Source organism: Penaeus chinensis, chromosome 24 (assembly GCF_019202785.1).
Source record: "Penaeus chinensis breed Huanghai No. 1 chromosome 24, ASM1920278v2, whole genome shotgun sequence".
In the NCBI taxonomy this organism is placed as follows: domain Eukaryota; kingdom Metazoa; phylum Arthropoda; class Malacostraca; order Decapoda; family Penaeidae; genus Penaeus; species Penaeus chinensis.
In genome coordinates this window covers 25,972,994-25,992,993 of record NC_061842.1, presented here as the reverse complement: position 1 = coordinate 25,992,993, position 20,000 = coordinate 25,972,994, and the positions used below count along the sequence as shown (strand labels likewise).

The following is a 20,000-nucleotide window of genomic DNA, read 5'->3' as shown; positions in this document are numbered from 1 at the left end:
ACACCTCCACCAGCATTGTTCACAGTCATTACCTTCTCCAGGGAGAGCCAAGGCAGGGGGTAACTGGGCACACGGAAGGGGGCACGAGAAGGGGACTGACACGCGGCGGGGTAGGGGTAGGGGCAGGGGCAGGGGCACAGGAGGGGACTGACATGAGGGAATGAGGGGAGGGCAAGAGCATAGGAGGGGACTAGCACGGGGTGGGTATAGAGGGGATTGACACGAGAGTAGGTAGGGGGCAGGGGGCAGGGGGCAGGGGCAGAAGGAGTGGGGCATCAACAGACTGGACAGGGAAGCGGTGAAGAGTCGAGGGGAGGGGGTACCTTTGAGGAGAACGGGGGGAGGGAGGGGAGGGAGACGGGGGGAGCTTGAGGAGGAAAGAGATGCGTCCCGACAATATACAATGTCGTGTGAGCAGAGGAGTCTTTACCCCGAGGCCGTGTCGCGAAGCACCTGACAAGAACGAACACAACAGCAGCCAAAGAACCACCACCTTTTTTCTCTCTCGCCCTCATAAAGCCCTGGACATAACGCTCAGAAGCCCAAATTATGATATCGTAAAGCGCGACTTGGTGTGTCTCTTTTTTCCTCGCTAATAATACTGAAAAAAAAGTGAGGAGATTGAAGCGGTCAGAGGCGAGACAAGACGAGGCGAGGCGACCCGCTGCACTTCGCTTCAGGCAACTGCTGACGATGCCAAAGCTGCTTAATACGGTATAACTTGAAGTGGTTGCCTGAGGAGAGGAAAAAAAGAAGAAGGAACTGGAGAGAGCGAGGGGGGAAGAGTCAGAGGGGGAGAGAGAGAGAAAGAATGAAGGAGGGAGAAAGGAGGGGAGATTGAGAGGAAAAGAGACAAGGACATAGACAGTCAGTCAGACAGACAGACAGACGGAGGGAGGGAGGGGGAGAAAGAGAAAGAGAAAGAGAAAGAGAGAGGGAAGGAGAGAGAGAGAGAGAGTGAGAGAGAGAGAGGAACGTTTAAATATATCTAAGCATTCTTATGAGTGTCTGTCCGTCTGTCTGAATATCTTCCTTCACCCACTCTCTCTCTCTCTTATCTTTCTCACTGCAAGAGTGTACATATTGACTTATCATCATGAATTAAGAACTTTATGTTGATGTAATGCGGCCAGAATAAACCTTTCTTTGTGCTGTCTGTGTGCGCTCTAATCATACCCCATAAAAATCGCACATAGCTCAAGCCTGAGTAAACACCATTCATACTAAACTAAAAAATCGCACTGCAATCAAACCGGCTTCAGTTTAAAGAGTCCCGAACCCCTCGGAAGCCTTCGGAAACCCTTGCCTCGGATACAGACCTTGCAACAACGAGCCTGCATTTGCAACTGTAATGACTGTATCAACTGTAGTCAGACTGTAACTTAAGAGGAGGGTTAAGAAAACTAAGTGTTGGGCTAAACTACGTGACTCCCGTGTTGTTTGTGGGCGCCTCGAGGTCACAGCCCAGGCACCAGGGGCAGGAGGAGAGGAGGCGCCCGCGGAATGGGTGGGCGTGACGAAGGTGCGACCACGGGCGTGCAGGAATCAAAGATCTCTCCGCGGAGGTGTTGACGCGAGGGCCCGCCAGCATCTGCGATCACGGCTTCGGCAACAAACAACTTCCTCAGATTCAATCGGCGCGGACGTGATCTCCCGATGGCCCCGGACACTTTGGTCGCCGCCGCCATGCACACACGGGAAGAAACACACACATGCGTACACCCATGAAAAACACACATACACACAGGTACACACGCGAAAGGAAACACACACACAAGTGCACACACACGGAAAACACATACATACTTCCATACATACACACACGGAAAACACACATACATACTACCATACGTGCACACACACATGTAAAACACCAAAAAATACGAAAACACACATACTCATACACACACCCAAGACGAGAAGAGATGCAGATAACCAGAGAGACTGAGAAAGAGAAAGACAGACAAAGGAAGAAGAGAGAGGGCTAGAAATCGGAGATAAAAAAAAAATCGTAAGAAAAGAGAAAAGAAAGAAAAAAAAAAACACCCAACCTAAAAAAAATAGACAAGAAACCTAATGCAAAGTTCCATTTCAATAATACCCGTCTTCCACATGCTCTTCCACATGTTCAGGATAAATAAGCGGAGGATGGGTGGGGTTGGGGGGGTGGGGGTGAAGCAAACTCCGCCAGGGGGCTTTCCCGAGGCTTCCACAACCGGGGTTTCAAACGGGGTATCACCATTACCACCGCCACCGCCGCCACCGCCGCCCCCACAGTACCCGCACCAAGAAAGGGTTTGTTTTAGGATAGGTTGGGTAGGCGGGTGTGGGTGGAAGTGGATGTGGGGGGGAGGGGGTGTTGTGTGTGGGTTGGGGTTGTGTGTGTGTGTGTGTGTGTGTGTGTGTGTGTGTGTGTGTGTGTGTGTGTGTGTGTGTGTGTGTGTGTGTGTGTGTGTGTGTGTTTGTGTGTGTGTATGTGTGAATCTGAGTGAGTGTGTGTGAGTACGAGTATAAGAATAAGTGTGCGTGAGCGTGAGCATGACTACATGCGTATATGTGTGTGTGCGTACCAACCAGCCATCTATTAGAGGGAACCCCCACACCCTCGCCGACCCTCGCGCGCTCCACCAGATAAAAACAAACGGAGCGCAGACCTTTTCATCGCGGCTTTCATCTCTATACCCACTCCACCCTCCCCTCCCCGCCCGTCCCCGCCCCTCCCCTCCCCTCAGCCACCCCCATACCCCACCCATTCCCCCCCCAAACATCCCTTCGCCCTCCCCCCCTCTCCCTCCTCCCTACACCTACGCAGCCGTAAGTACTTCCCAATGACTAACATCCTCTACTCTCCCAGCCCGTACTTACGCCCTCAATGACGTCGACTTCCTTATCAACGGCCTACAACCTCTACAACCACTACAACTTACAACCTCGACCTCATTTTCCTCCCCTACAACCCCCCCCAACCACCCACACTCTGCCACCACGCCCTCGCACCCCATCACACCCGCCCGCGCGCCCGCACTCCCCCCCCTCAAAAAAAAAATCACAGAACCCATAGTTGACTTCGAGATCTCCAATAAAAATTAATGCGAATGATACCCACGCATCTATCCATCTATCCATCTAACTACTTGCTCCCTGGAGACGTAACCCGCATCCACACATCTATCCATTCATCGGGACAATCCTCTTCTGCGCGACACATGTGAAATTAGAATAATAAAAAAAAAAAAAAATAGGATAGCAACTATGGACGACCCCCTCCCCCCTCCCCCCCCCAAAAAAAACGGTCCCCTGGGTGGATAAATTTATCATTAAGTTATTCCCCGTGGCAGTGATAGGCGACTCACCCAGCGCGAGTTTGTTCCCACGCTGAGCTCACTGGTGACGCCGCGGGACATCCCCCCTTCCTCCCTCCCTCCCCCTCCCCGACCCCTAGCCTCCTACGCCAATCCCCCTCCTCTCCCATACCCCATCCCTCCCCCCCCACCTCCGCCGATCCCCGTACCCGGGTCCTTCCTGCCCACCCTTACCCCTCCCCTCCTATACTCCCCCCCTCTCCCGTCAATACGAATCATTGCATGAAGGTGCATGGGCGCACTCCCGTTGCGTCCTCTCCCTTTCCCACTACATAGCCATACGCAAACCTTATAAGATACAAAACCAAAAACAACAACATAATAGCACAACCAAACGCTTCATTCGGCCGTAAAAACGACCCCCGCACGAAGCCCAAGTCGGAGCCGCGCGCGGGCAAACAGCAGTGACGTCACGTCGGACCAGAGGGCATCGTGGGTCCACTGGGCTTCGGCGGCCGGGCTCCTCCTCAACAATGACCAGCGACCACCCCGTGTAAATAACAAACAGGGCAGGAATCGAACTATTTACAAACGTGTTTACACGGGGGAAGCTCGGCCTAAAAGAGGTTGAAGGGGGGGGGGGGAGGGAGAGAGGAAGAGAAGAAGAAGAAGAGACGCGTCCCTATTTGTAAAATGTCTTTCTACCTTCCGAGCCACCGAAGAAGAAGGACGATATTACGTGTATTCATGACCGCCTCCGCCGCCTCCGCCGCCGACGCTGAGCCAATAGACGGTGAATAGCGCGGCCCGAGAAGCCATCCTCGTCCCAGGACTTCTGCTTCGTTAGGTCCGAGCCCGAAGCGAGTTAGACAGAGCAAATAGCCGCGCCGAGGAGTCCCAACTAGCCACGAGGAGAAGGAGAGAGACAGCCACCAGCATCGAGGGGCTCATCCTCCATCCTTTATCCTCCATCCTCCATCCTCCATCCTACATCCTTCATCCTTCATCCTTCATCCTTCATCCTTCATCCTTCATCCTCCATCCTCCTCCTCCGTCCCCCCCCCCCACCCCCCACCTCTCCATCCTCGCACAATGAGGCCCGAAATACCTCCGAGCCGCTGGAGCCAGAAACACACACGTCACCACAACAAGCATATTACCCTCGGTTGCATTGCGTGCGTACAATAAACCCTTCGTTCGAATGAAAAACGAGAAAAAAAAAAACAAAAAAAACACACGGGTCTAACTGTCTCGCGCAAGAAAACGCATTCAATCCTACACGCATGGGAGCGCATCGCTACGTTCCAGGAGCAACCCCCCTCCCTTTCTACCCCCTCCCCTCCCCTTCCCCCCAACACACGCAGAGGGAAAAGGCAGACGAAGAAAAACAATCATACAAAATATTTCTATTAGGATACTGCCAAGAGTCTAATTCCGAAGAATGTGGCATTGGAGACTAAGAGAAAAAAGAAAAGAGAAAAAGAGGAGAAAAAACACATATATTCGGAATATTATAATAATGTGTATATATAATCATTCCATACATTCTTGTTCTGCCGATAACACATCTTCTCCATCATGTTTAATACATTGTCGACGGTGGTGAAATAACACACACGCACACACGCACACGCACACACACACGCACACACACACACACACACACACACACACACACACACACACACAAACACACACACACACACACACACACACACACACACACGCGCGCATTAAAAAAGGAGAAAACCATTTAAACAGATAGAAGCATATATGGATAGATTGTCAGACCGAAAGATCCTGACAAGAGATTTGGACAGAGACAGACAAAAAGAGAAACATGCAGTAACAGATAGACAAAACGAGAAATAGAGACGACGATAAACAGAAACAGAAAAGACAGAAAAAAAACAAAAACAGAAAAGGCAGGAGAGGCCCAGTCGCCCCGTGCACATGTGGTACCCCAATAAACCTGCGGTAGGACTGTGGTATCTTATCGCAGCGTCACAGCCGGCCTGCCGCTCGCCCGCCGATCACCTGGCCGACAAAAGCAAATCCGCCGCAGTACTAAGGTGGTCTTAATATATAATCCCTCCTCCTCTTCCTCTCTCGCTCTCTCTCTCTCTCTTACTTTCCTTCCTACGACGCCCTCCTTTCCTCTCTCTCTCTCTCTCTTTTTCTCTCTCTTTCTCCATCCCTCCCCTCCCCTCCCCTCTCTTCCCTTCCCTTTCCCTTGCCCCTTGCCTCTTCCCCCTCTCTCCCTTCTTCCCTCCTTTATCCCACGCGTCTCTCTTAATCCCAAATGCCGCGTTCAGGCCCACGATCTCGATCTTGACGAGAAAGGGACAGGGACAGGGAGAGGGAGAATAAAAGAAGGAATGGAGAGATTCAGAAACTCTCTTCTGTGTGGAAAACATATTCAAAATATTACTTTGATATTATCTTTCTTATTATCATCATTATTATCATCATTACTATTCCTACCATCATTCTCAACCTCATAACAAAGAAAAACAAATATAACAAGAGTAGCCTAAAACAATAACAACAATTAATTAATAAACAATCGCAAGAACCTGAGCACAGTGGAAGGAAATTAAAACCCAACGCCCCTCTGCCATAAAGCAATAAAATAAGGCAAATACAAGCCCCGGGCCCTTAATCCGGGGCGGAGAGCGAGGGGCAGCCGCGGGGCACCAAGGAACCCGAAAGGATCCGATCGGCGGGGCAGCGGCGGCGGGCGGGCGGGCGGGCGGGACAGCAGCTGTGCGTGCGGTCGTGTGTCGCCCCGCGCCGCGTGGAGGGGAGGGGAGGGGAGGGAGAGGTAAGGGCGGTAGGGAGGGAGGTAGGGACGGAGGGAGGACTCGGCGTCTCGGGGCAGAACCTCCTCAATCACGACTCACTTCTGCTGCTTCTCCCTCGTCTTCCTCTTCTTCGGTAGGGCTTATCTCCGCGGAGGCTTCACGAGTGGACGCCCCTCCTCGCCGATAGATAAGACAAATAGACTTTCGACCATATCGTTATCGTCTATGGGGTGGCAGAGAGGTTCGTCCGCGCACTCAAAAAAGGTAATGCCCGGTATATGGCATCAGGGGGGCGGTGGGGCAACACCTGCCCACTCGCGAGCCCTCCGACGCTGCCACGTCTCGCACCTCGCACGTCCTTTATCGTCCGTGTTACTTGTCCTTCCCTTCCTCTCTTTCTTCCTGTTCTCCATTCCCTTTATACTTCTTTATTCTTCTTCCTCTTCTTCACCTTCTCCTATTCCTCTTCTCTTTTTGCGAGATGCGTCAAATGAACGCAACTCTGTACCTCTGCCTAAAAAAATATCAAAACCTTACAATAAAAAACAAAAGAACAAAAAAAAACAACAACTAAATTACGAAGAAAAAAAAAATTATAATTGGGCACTGATACACAACACGTGCAACGCGACCGTACGATCCATCACGGCAAAAGGACATTCGGATCAATGTTTGAGGTGCGTTGATCGGGTGACGTCAGCGTTTAAATAGCCTCTTCCACCCCCGACTCCCGACTCCCGACTCCCGCCGACCTCCGAACTCCCGACGCAGATGCACCGCTATCGGATGGGGTTGGTCGGTCCTCCTATACGGCTGCCCCGACTTCCTGTGCTGAACCACATACGAGCAAGGGAGTGGGAAGAGGGTTGGGTTGGGTGGGGTGGGGTGGGTGGGGTGGGGGGGTAGGGGGGAGGGGAGGGAGGTGGGTTTCAGCTAGAGCCGTCGACCTGTTGCAGTAATCACAATGATGCCCCCCCAAAAAAATAAATCATCGTTATCATTATTAATACTACTACTACTGCTATCACCATCACCACCATCGCCACCACCATCGCCACCACCACCACCACCACAACTCTTCCATAGAAGCAAATACATTACCAACTAGCCCTCGCTCAACCCGACCCAAGTTGCCGTCAATGCAAACAACAAACAACACTTCAACCTGCTATGTCAACGAAACAACAGCCGTTCAGCCGCCAATGTCAACCGTTTACGTCCATTTGGGAGCCCGACAGAGAGAATCAAAAGGGGGGGAGGGGGGGGAGTCCGGTCAATTTAGGTCCATTAGCCCCGAGGCCAGGTAATGTATCGGCAATCACACGTTCATCGCCAATAAATATAAAAACCTCTATCTGTATGTCTCTGTCTCTGTCTCTGTCTCTGTTTCTCTGTTTCTTTCTCTCTCTCTGTTTCTTTCTCTCTCTATCTCTCTCTCTATCTCTATCTCTATCTCTATCTCTATCTCTATCTCTATCTCTATCTCTATCTCTATCTCTATCTCTATCTCTATCTCTATCTCTATCTCTATCTCTATCTCTATCTCTATCTCTATCTCTATCTCTATCTCTCTCTCTCTCTCTATCTCTATCTCTATCTCTATCTCTATCTCTCTCTCTCTCTCTCTCTCTCTCTCTCTCTCTCTCTCTCTCTCTCTCTCTCTCATCCACCTCCACCTATTCACCTTCACCATCCCCTTCAAACCACCTCTACCTTAACCTCCCCCTCCACTTCATCTACCCCCCCCCTCCAATATCCATATCCATATAACTACCACCCCCTCAAACCCCGTCACCCACTCCTAGCAACCACCTGCCCCCCTACCTATCCCCCCACCCACCACCCACTCCCACCTACCTACCCACCCATCCACCTACCTACCCACCCACCCACCTACCAACCTACCAACCTACAAAACTACCCCACACTCACCCACCCTCCCCACCAAGGACCCACCCAACCCACTCCTTCACAACCCACGTGTCTCCAGCGCGGGTTAATGCACGTCTCTTTAGAAAGCAAGGTTTTCCTTCGTGCCACAGGACGGTGAAATCCTGTCATCCGATACGCCAGCATCCGGGACTCGCTGCGAAACACGTGAATAAGAAGGGGAGAAAAGAAAGGGGGAGAGGAGAGAACATGTGAGAAGAAACACGTGAATAAGAAGGGGAGAGAAGAAAGAGGGAGAGAGTAAAGGGGGAGAGAAGAAAGGGGGAGAGAGTAAAGGGGGAGAGAGTAAAGGGGGAGAGAGTAAAGCGGGAGAGTAGAAATGGGTAGAGGAGAGAACATGTGAGAAGAAACACGTGAATAAGAAGGGGAGAGAAGAAAGGGGGAGAGGAGAGAACATGTGAGAAGAAACACGCGAAGGATGGAAGGGGTTGAGGAAAATAAGATGGAAAGAGAGGGAAGGGAGAAAGGAGAATAAAAAAGGGGGGAGGAATCACGTGAAGGATGGAAGGGCCGAGGAAAATAAGAGAGAGAGAGAGAGAGAGAGAGAGAGAGAGAGAGAGAGAGAGAGAGAGAGAGAGAGAGAGAGAGAGAGAGAGAGAGAGAGAGGGAGAGGGAGAGGGAGAGGGAGAGGGAGAGGGAGAGGGAGAGGGAGAGGGAGAGGGAGAGGGAGAGGGAGAGAGAGAGTACGATAACGAGAGAGAAAGAGAGAGAAAGAGAGAGTACGATAACGAGAGAGAAAGAGAGAATGAGAGAGAGAGAGAGAGGGGCGAGTTATTCAGAATGATCCTACGAGCGACGGACCCCGTGCAGGATAAAGCTCAGTCGAGATCCTATTGTGACTCGCGAGGCCTTTTCCTGTCCATTGTGACCCGGCGGTTTGAAGAGAGCAGGGTTGTGACGGCCGAGTATCCTGCATGCTCATAGCCCTCCAATCCTAGCCTCTCCTCTCCTCTCCTTTCCTCCCCTCTCCTTTCTCTTCCCTTTCCTCTCCTCCCCTCTTTCTCTTCCCTTTCCTCTCCTCTCCTCCCCTCTTTCTCTTCCCTTTCCTCTCCTCTCCTCTCCTTACTCTTCCCTCTCCTCTTCCTTTCAATTCCCCGTCTCCCTTCCTCTCCTCTCCTCCTCCTCACCCCCCCCCCTCTCTCCTCCCCATGCACACAAACCCTATATGTCTCCTCTCCCTACCCTCTCCCTATAAAAGACTACTTGGTCATTGCCTCCACCAATAGTCCTAATTAAGAAAGAAAAACTGAAGAAAGGGGAAAAGAAAAGAGAGAAAAGCCAGTGACGATGCTGACCGCGCAGTTATCGATAATGACCGATAAATAACAAATAAATAAACAAATAAAACAAACAAATGAATAAACAAATAATATAAAAAATAAAGATAAAAAAAATAAAAACAAAGAACCAGACCCAACACACATACAAAAAAAGTAGAAAAAACAAAAATAAAATTTAAAAAAATAATAAAAATCATCTCACAGAGCCAGCATCACCTTCCAAGAAACCGTCTATCAACACAACGGCCAAGGGTCTATGGTCATTAACCCCCGAGGCTTTAATTACTGTTCAATTAACGCCCGAGCAACAAAAGACAAGTTTCGTGATGGGGGGGCGAGGCAGCGTTTCCATATGGAGGGGCCGGAGGAGCAGTCATTAGTGGGGAAGGCATTAGCATGGCGTCGGGGATGGATGTTTGATCATGCACAAACTCCCCTTTCATGCGTCTTTGCTGTAGCGAGGGAGTGAAACTTGATTTTTTGATTTATTGACTTTTTAATTTTTATTTCTTCGTTATTTTTTGTTCTTTTTTTAAATTCCTTCTTTCCATTTTTTTTTCTTTTTTTCTTTTTGAATTCCTTTCAATTATTTAAAAATACTTTCTTTTCCTCTTCTTTTTTTTTTAATTCCTTCTTTTTTTATTCTTTCTTTCTTTTCTTTTTTGAATTCCTTCTTTCTTTTCTCTATTTAAGTTCTTCCTTTTAATTTCCTTCTATTTGCCTTCTGTAACCTATTCCTTTTTTTTCTTTTTAAACCGTTCATGTGTGCTATGCAGACAAAAATCATGGGAAGTAAATAATAATAATAATAATAATAATAATAATAATAATAATAATAATGATGATTGAGGAATCACGCACAACGAAACTAACAAAACCATACAAACAACAACAACAACAACAACAACAACAACAAAATCAAATCAACCTCCCCCCCTCATAACCCATAGGCTCACACCCTCCTCCCTCCTCCTCCTCTTCCTCCTCGCAATGCCCAACCCAAACACAAAACCCAGTGGAAGGGGGGGGGGATAGGGTTACAAAAATGAACCTTAATGACACCCACCACATAAGGCCTTATGTTGAGCCCGCCGCAACGACCATAATTCAAATGCAACATACACACACAAAAAAAAAAAACACGCACACACCCTCCTTTCACAATAAACCATAATTAATAACTCTTCCACTATATTCAACTCATTAATTCAATTAAGGAATTCCCAACAGCCCTTTAATAGACCTCCGTGCCAGATGGGCCTATTCTGTGCCGTCTGACCGTCTGTCTGTCTGTCTGACTGACTGTGATGGTGATAAAATTAACAAAAGCAACGAATGCATAATAAAGAATTAGGGAAGAGGAAGAGGAAGAGGAAAGGGAGTAAGTAGAGAATAAAGGGAATGAGAAGCAAGAAGAAGTAGGGAGAAAGGATGTGAGAGGAGACGGATAAAAAAAAAGGAAAGGAAGAAGAGGAGTTAAAGGAGGCGAAGAAAGAAGAGAAGATCAGAGACGATAAGAAAAGAGAGAAATGGGAGGTTAGGATGAAGCAGAAGGAGAGAAGAGCAGAGAGACGAGGAGATAGGGGAAAGGGAGAGAGATAGGGGAGAGGGAGAGAGATAGGGGAGAGGGAGAGAGATAGGGGAGCGGGAGAGAGAGAGGGGAGAGGGAGAGGAAGGGAGAGGAGATAGAGGATAGGTGGAATGGAGGGAGGGGGAGAAGGGAGGGAGAGGGAGAAGGGAGGGAGAGGGAGAAGGGAAGGAGAGGGGGGGAGAGAGGAGGGAGAGGGAGAAGGGAAAGAGAGGGGGGGAAGAGAGGAAGGAGAGGGGAAGGGTGAGGGGAAGGGGAGGCAATTATTGAATAAACAGCGACGGGCGACAAACTCCATTTTCAACCCTTTTTACTGCCGCCTCGCATGCCGGCCGACCCTCGCCCGCTGTTGAATTTTCTCAGCCGTTTGAACACGCATTTGTCCGCGTCTTGGGAACCTTTTGATCTTTCATACGGCCATTATTCTTTCCTTTTTTTTCTACTCCTTTTTATCGGACAATTAGAAAACGATAAACATATACTGACTCCCACGTGCTCCCCAATCCCCAACACGCACGAACTGACGCCACACACACACACACACACACACACGCATGCACGTACAAAATCACAGGATCAATGATAAATTAAACCAGTCGGTTAATCTCCAAATAATGACAATAATAATACGTGGTCAATTACCCGACAGTGACGAACCGCCGTTGTGCCAGAAGCGTGTACTTATCTAACGTCCGTGGTGGTCCTCTCCGTTTCTCATTCTTTTATTCATTCCCTTCTTCCTTTTATTTCATCTCCTCTGTCTACGGATTCGCTCTCATTTTTTCTGTCTCTCCTTTCCCCACGTTTTTCCCCCTTACTTTATTTTCACTATTTAAATATTCTCATTCTTTTCTATCTATATATCTCGTTTCTATGTAGGACTCTTAATATATAAACATACATTAATCTCCATCATTCTGTCTCCTTCTCACTCGTTATCATTAATAAAACTCAAAACCTACCCTGCCTCCACTCCCATACATTCCTTTCCATCCCTTCCTTCCCCACTTCTCCATCTCCCCTCCTTACCCTGCAATCCTCATTCCCTCCCCACTTACCCTCCCTTCCTCCCCTCTCCCTCTCCCTCCCCACTTACCCTCCCTTCATCTCCTCTCCCTCTCCCTTCCCTCCCCACTTACCCTCCCTTCCTCCCCTCTCCCTCTCCCTTCCTCCCTTCCCTTCCCCACTTACCCTCCCTTCCTCCCCACTGACCCTCCCTTCCCTCCCCACTTACCCTCCCTTCCTCCCCTCTCCCTCTCCTTCTCCCTCCCTTCCTCCCCTCTCCTTCTCCCTCCCTTCCTCCCCTCTCCTTCTCCCTCCCTTCCTCCCCTCTCCTTCTCACTCCCTTCCTCCCCTCTCCTTCTCACTCCCTTCCTCCCCTCTCCCTCTCTTCCTCGCCCCTCCCTTCCTCCCCACTTGCCCTCTGCCCTCACCATCTGGACCCTCGGCAAGGGGGAAACCAGAGCAGCGAGGGGACACGCCAAAAAAACACAATAACAATGATCGGCCAATCAAGTTCAATTAATCGGATTTCGGCCGACGCTTTCAATGGTCTCACGCCACTCGCCCCGACTTATCCGCGACTGTTTACAAGAACGCCGAGGATGCTGCGGCTGGACGGGAGAGGGGGGGGGAGAGGGAGGGGGGGAGATATAGAGGATGATGCTCTTTCTCTCTCTCTCTTTCTTTTTTTTTTCTCTCTATTTTCTTTTCTTCTCATTCTCTTCTCTTCTTTCATCCGGCTTTTTGTGTTGTCCGTTCCATCATCTGTCTGTTTGGCTAGCTTGTTTGTTTTCCACCGGTTTATCTTTTCTTTTTCCCCTCTCTCTCTCTCTCTCTCTCTTTCTCTCTTTTTCATTTCCCATTTTTAGTCGTTCTTCGTTTGCATCTCTTTTATTTTTTTATTTTTTTTGGGGGGGGGGTATAGTAAGACAATTTTCAAACAGACATGCACGAATGTTTAAGTAAAGAGAGGCATATGTACGGGCACACACACGCACACACACACACACACACACACACGCACACACACACACACACACACACACACACACACACACACACACACACACACACACACACACACATACCAGACCACCCTAATCGCAAACACACACACACCTATCAACCTGACGTCCCTCCCTCCCTCCCTTTTTCCCTCCCCCCCCCCCCCTTTCCCTTCCCGCCGGCAACAACAGCGCCTACAAATCACGCAAACGCCGCCGGTACATCTGGTAGGCCTACGGCGGCAATTTTCGGCGCGGCGGCTACAGCGGAGGCTTCGCGAAACGGGTCATTATCTCATTCCGGCCGAGCATCCGTGACCCCTCCGAGCTGACCCCGCGAGTCGCCGTTATCTTCAGGGGTTGAGGAAACCAAGGGGAGGGGAGAGGAGCAGGGAGGGGGAAGGGAGGGGAAGGGAGGGGGAAGGGAGGGGGAAGGGAGGGGGGAGGGGGAAGGGAAGGGAGGGGAGGGGAGGGGAGGGGAGGGTAAGGGAAAGAGAGGAATGAAGGGCGCGAAGGGGGAGAAGAGAGGGGGAAAGGAGAGGAGAGGAGGGGAGGGGAGGGGAGGGGAGGAGAGGGGAGGGGAGGAGAGGGGAGGGGAGAGAAGAGAAGGAACGGAGAATGAGAAATGATGTAAGGGAGGAGGAATGTTTAGCACGACAGACATATGAGAAACTGGGAAAGGGAAAGGGAAATAATAAGAAAAACAAAGCGAATAAACAAAAAAAGCAAAATGTACATATACAAATGTTAAACCAAAGCAGAACAAAGAAACCCCCACCGACTCTCCCCCTCCCCCCACCCCACCCTCCTCCAAATATAATACCAATAAAAAGAGATACAAAATAAGACCACAGATGGGCGGCCTGCTTTGCCGATCCCGAATGCACATAGCAGCTCCTCCTCCTCCTCCTCCTCTTCCTCCACCTCCCCCACCACCTCCACCTCCCCTACCACCTCCTCCTCCTCATCCTCCACCTCCTCCACCACCACCACCTCCTCCACCACCACCTCCACCTCCAACTCTATCTCCAACCCCCATCACCTCCACCTCCCCCACCTCCACTTCCCCCACCACCTCCACCTCCCCCACCACCTCCATCTCCACCACCACCTCCACCTCCTCCACCTCCACCTCTATCTCCACCTACTTAGCTACCATACGGAGTCACAGACGATCACCCTGACGTATCCCTGGGAAGATTCACGTTCCCACGGAAGGCCATTCCCTTAGGGACACTTCAGGGGCGCGTATTAGGGCCGATCTAAATGTATTTAACCGACCAACAGGTGCGTAAGGGGCGGGGAGGAGGAGGAGGAGGAGGAGGAGGAGGAGGAGGAGGATGAGGAGGAGGAGGAGGAGGAGGAGAGACAGGGGGAAGGGGATGGGAGGTAAGAGAGAGAGGGACAGGAGACTAAAAGGGATTATACGTATAAACTGATAAACAGATGTCACAGATGTCAAGATGTGCCACTTAAGATATGAAGATACTATGACCCATGCATATACCGCATATACACGATAAGAGAGAAAAAAAAAAAAGGTGAGAACGCAAAAATATGAACTAATCAAAGAGAATAAAAGAAAAGAAAAGAAAAAATAGCGTGAGAGGAGAAGACAAACAAAGCGATAAATATTGACGGACTTTTGGAAGCAACAGGAAATGATTGCCTGCCCTGAGTCAAGGCAACGCCAGGAGACGCGCACATGCATACAGAAACGTCCCAAAGCAAAAAAATAAAAAAATAAAAAATACAGAAACCGCATCACAAACAAACTGATCTGTCTACCCCCCTCCCCCTTTACCCCTCCTAAAACTCCTGCTCCCCCTTCCCCTACCCCTTCCCCTACCTCTCTTACACCCCTCCCTTTACCGTTTCTAAGACTACTGCACTCCTTCTTCTGCCCCCCCCCCCCCTTCTCTTATACCCTACTAAGATTCCCAGCCTCCCTACCCCCCACCCTTTCCAATCTCCCTTGCCCTTTACCATACCCCTTCCCCTACTATTTTCAAGACTCCAACCCACCTTCTTCTCCTAACCCCACTTCCCCTATCCTTACCAAGAAGACTGTTCTTCTACCCCCTCCTAAGTCTTCTGCCCCCTCCCCCCTCCCCCCCCTTCCCCCTTCCCCCACCCCCTCCTCCACACGCAGGACACACCGCCCAGGAACAATGGCGCGGCGTGCTCTCCCACAATAACAGTCTCGGAGGAGGATAAATACCCCAATAACAGCGCCGCGCGGATGGCCTTGTATTTAACCCCTTGTTTACACACTTTTTGGTCTGGGAAGTGGGAGGAGGGGAAGAGGGAGGGAGGGAGGGAGGAGGGGAAGAGGGAGGGAGGGAGGGAGGGAGGAGGGGAAAAGGGAGGGAGGGAGGGAGGAAGGGTGATACCGAGGGAAGGATAGGGGAAACAAGGAGGGAAGGATAGGGGAGAGAGGGGAGAGAGGGGAGTAGAGGGGGGGAGGGGCGGAGAAGTGTCTCGTGGGCGTACTAATCCTGCAATCTGGCTAAAGACAACACCCGCTGCCAGCCCGCAAAACGAGGCCATTCTCACGAGCGAGTGGCCTCCCCACGGGACTACCTAAAACCTCTCGATTCAATTACGTGCATGTCCGCCGCGGAGGGGAGGAGAGGGGAGAGGGGAGAGGGGAGAGGGTAGAGGGGAGAGGGGAGAGAGGAGAGGGGAGAGAGAGAGGTCACAAACCACCGATAACAGCAGGTTGAGCGAAGACAGGACAGCTGGTTGCTTCCAGGTCCTGGGAACAGCGGAAAGTCGAAAACACTTAACAAGGAAAAGAGGGGAGAGAGACAGATAGAGACAGAGGGGTAGCGAAAGAGGGAGATAAGTAATGGGAGACAAAGCGAGGGGAGGTCAGCCACTTCATTTATCAAGTTACCGTGTTTGCCCGACCTGTCGTCGCACTCTCCCACGGTAGTTCCTCCGCCGATCGCCCCCGTCAATTTGCATACCGCTCGTTAAAAGCCTTAAAATGGACTTCGGACCGGCCATTATGTACAAACCCAACCGGCGAAAAAAGGGCTTAATATGTGCCATAAAATGCCAACGCAACGCAATGCAGGCAAGTCGCGGAGGGACGAAAGTGGAACAAAAAAGACGAAAATGGCAAAAATAAAATGACAACAACGAGGAAAATCACCGATATAAAATAATAATAATAATAATAATAATAACACTAATAATAATAATATAATAATAATTATCATTATTACTATTATCATTATTATAACAGCAACATGTACTCAAAATGACAAAATAACGAAGAAAAAAACAGAAGGGTACTCACTCGCAATAAGATTCGGCACCGGGGTTCGACATGCAGACTCCGTTGTTCTTGCACGGGTTGGGGGAGCAGGATATAATACCTGGAAGGAGAACGAAACAATTCATTAAACAGATCGAGAGAAGAAGAAAAAATGCATTAATGAGAACATACGGACCCGGTAAAAACACACATACACATACATACACATATACAGAAACACACACACCACACACACATATATAGTCTCTCTCTCTCTCTCTCTTTCTCTCTCTCTCTCTCTCTCTCTCTCTCTCTATATATATATATATATATATATATATATATATATATATGCACAACACAAATGATAGAAATACAAAAGGTATACTCCGCTTTCTCTGGTGAATTACACCCACGCTTCCATTCACAAATCGCCGAATTCACACGTCGTTTAACATTACGGTCGGATTTCCCAACAGCACCATCCATAACCATAATCGCAGAGGAAAAGCCGATGAGGTATGACCAACACTTATACTACTTACATATCACTCACGCGGCATACATCACTTTGATGCCATTTGCAGCACTTTCACTATTTGCCTTTCCTTACAATGCATAAACATATAACTTGCACGGTTTAGGTCCCTTACTTATATCACTTACATCCGAGCCTGGACATGACACTCGCCCACACGCTGGGAACACCGCGGCCGCATCACACCTTTCACTCACGGGTCGCGCCTTCTCGCTTCACGCCCGCGCCCACGCCCATGGTCACCCAAGGCCCCCGCATGACAACCGCCGACACGCCCATAATACCAGCCCTCCCCCCTTCCCTCCTCTTCAACCCTCCCCCCTCCCCACCCACCCGCTCAATGAAAGATAATCACATTTTAGCGAAATCTCACCCCCCCCCCCCCTGCCCGCCCATCTACCGTGATATTACCTGGCTATTACCTGGCCCCATGGACGATCTACCTGCTTTTCTGTCCTCGACCCGGCCATGATGACATTATTATGCCGGTCACTCGATCACCCCCCCCTATGACCCACCTTCTCTCCCTCCTCCCCCCCAGACCGTTGCACCATTCACGTCTCCCAAAACTTCCATTCGTCAAATTTATATTACCCCTTCTCTTCCTTTTTCTTCTTTATATCCCCCCCTCCTCTCTCCATCTCCTTCCTTTCCCTTCCACTGCCTCCTCCCTACCCCCCCAACACCCCCCCAATGCCCCACCTCCCATCCGCCATTGAAGCAAAGCGTGTCCATTAAAATTCTCTATGGCTCCATACACGCTCCGCCATCCCTCCCCTGCGCGATGAATAATTGCCTCGGCCGATCCCGAGGGAGGTGGGTGGGTTGGTGGGTTGGTCACTTTCACCCCCTATTTCCCCCTACGCATCCGAACCTACCCACTTACCCATTTACCCACCCACCCCATCACTAGCTACGCACCCGATCTATCCTCTCCCCCAAACCATTCGGCAACAACCCACCCTCTGCCCACTTACCTACCCACCCAACCCACCCAGCCTATCCTCTCCCCACTCACCTACCCCCTCCCCACTCACCCACCCGACTCATCCTCCTCCCCCCCATCCACCCAACCCACCCAACCTATCCTCTCACCCCTCACCTACCTCCTACCCACCCCATACCCACCCCCTACCCCACCCATGCCCCCGCCTAACCTTTGTCCATCCTCCTCGCACGTTCGATTTCCAGCCCCGCACGGCCGGTGATCTTTCCAAAAAAAAGCCTCGGAGTTGACACGGGCATACCGGGCATCGGCGGCCGCACCGGGCATCAACGAGCACCCCCGGGCATCTTCCAATCATGCCATGAACATCTCGCGTAATTGCAAAGTCCAAAGTCCTTATCAGCCATTAACTTGTCTCCCCCCCTCCCCCCTTTGCCCCCCCCTTTCTTCCAGCCCTGTGAATTTAGGAGGCAGAGGAAGCGGAGGCGAAGAAGGGACAAACAGGAAGAGGAAGGAAAGGAGAGTAAGGAGGAAAAGGAGAAGAGAGAAAGAGGAGAAGAGAGGAGGAGAAAAGAGATGGTGTCAAAAAGAGTAGGGGGGAAATAGATTAGGAAAAAATAGAAGAAGTAGGAGAGGAAAGAGGATGAGGAGCTGGCCCTGAGGAATGGGCATGAGGTGGGCATGAGGTGGGCATGAGGTGGGCATGAAGTGGGCATGAGGACGTAGTATGAGAACATGGCCTACGGAGATGGCAGGCATGAGGAAGAGAAGGATACGTGTCCGCGATAGGAGACCATAAGAATGGAAGAAGCTATGAAGATATGGTATGAGGAGACGGGCATGAAGACGTGGTTATAAGGGGAAGGGGCGGGAGTATAAGGAAGTTTATGAGGATGGTGTGGGCAGCAACCGCAAGAATTAAGAGCGAGGGCGGTGGGCTGGCTGGTGGAAGATGTTGGCCGATGTTGAATGGGTCATTTTTTTCGGGAGGTCGAGAGGGCATAAACATCCGCGAAGAGAGAGCGAGAAAAAGAGAAGGAGAGAAAGAGCAAGAGAGAAAGAGAAAGAGCGAGAGAGAAGGGGGAGAGGGAGAGAAAGGGGGGAGAGAGAGGGGGGAGAGAGAGGGAGGGAGGGAGGGAGGGAGGGAGGGAGGGAGAGAGGGAGGGAGGGAGGGAGAGAGAGAAAGAGAGAGAAAGAGAAAGAGAGAGAGAGAGAGAGAGAGAGAGAGAGAGAGAGAGAGAGAGAGAGAGAGAGAGAGAGAGAGAGAGAGAGAGAGAGAGAGAGAGATAGAGATAGGGTAAAATAAAAATATAGACAAAAGAGAGAGAAGAAAGAAATGGAGGAACGAAAAAGAAGGGAGAAGAGAAAGAGAAAACGCAAAAAGAAGCAAGGAAAAGTAGGAACAGCAAGGAAGAAAGGAGGAACAGCAAATAGGAAGAATGGAAGAACGAAGGAAGTAAGAAGAAAGGAGGAATGGAAGGAAGGAAGGAAGAGAGGAAGGGAGAAGGAAAGCGAAAGGGAAGGGCGTCAGGGCGATACACCTCTGGGCCGGCGTCGTGCTGCGAGGCGCCCTCACCCCCACCCCCCCCTCGCCCCCACCCCCCTCCCTTAGCCTCTCGCTCTTCAAGAACAATCGGCGATTATTTTACTTCGGATTTAAGACGACGGAAAGGAAATTCAAAAAAAAAAAAAAACCGAATCTCGCGAGAGGGAAAATTCAAATAAAACTTGATAACGCCATGACATGACCTTTCAACAATCTTTTTATTTTACTGCAAAAGATTTAAAACTCTCTCAAGTACGTTTGACCTCCGTGAATCTCGCGTGCCCCGCCCCGCCAACGTACCCACAAATCCCCCCACCCCCCTCCCCTCTTCCCATCTCCCCTCTCCTCCCTTTCTCCCTTCTCCCTCCCTATCTCCCCTCTCCTCCCTCCCTCCCTATCTCCCCTCTCCTCCCTCCTTTCCCATCACCCCTCTCCTCCCTCCTTCCCCATCTCCCCTTTCCTCCCTCCCTCCCTTCCTCCCCACTCCTCCCTCCCTCCCTACCTCCCCACTCCTCCCTCCTTTCCCATCTCCCCTCTCCTCCCTCCCTCCCTACCTCCCCTCTCCTCCCCACTCTCCCCTCCCGCCTCCCATCTCCCCTACACACCCCGCCCTAGACGCCAGGTCACGGTGCAAGATCCAGTCTACAGGTCTCGGGTATCGGGTCTGTGGTCTCTCCTCGTGTGCCACAACTATGAAACCTTGTCGGGACCACGCCTGTAGCACTGTCGCGCGCGCCCACGCCCAGACTCCCTGACTCATGGGAAAAGTATAAGC

The 20,000-nt window shown here is 50.7% G+C and overlaps 1 protein-coding gene across 1 annotated transcript in view; it reads right to left on the bottom strand.

Moving 5' to 3' along the window:
- The window catches only part of LOC125038380 (neurogenic locus Notch protein-like), a 156,352-nt gene that overhangs the window by 112,018 nt on the left and 24,334 nt on the right, over nucleotides 1–20,000 (bottom strand). The window contains exon 2 of the mRNA XM_047631882.1: nucleotides 16,238–16,316. Within this exon, the coding sequence (XP_047487838.1) occupies nucleotides 16,238–16,316 (79 nt within the window). The remainder of the gene's footprint in view (nucleotides 1–16,237; nucleotides 16,317–20,000) is intronic.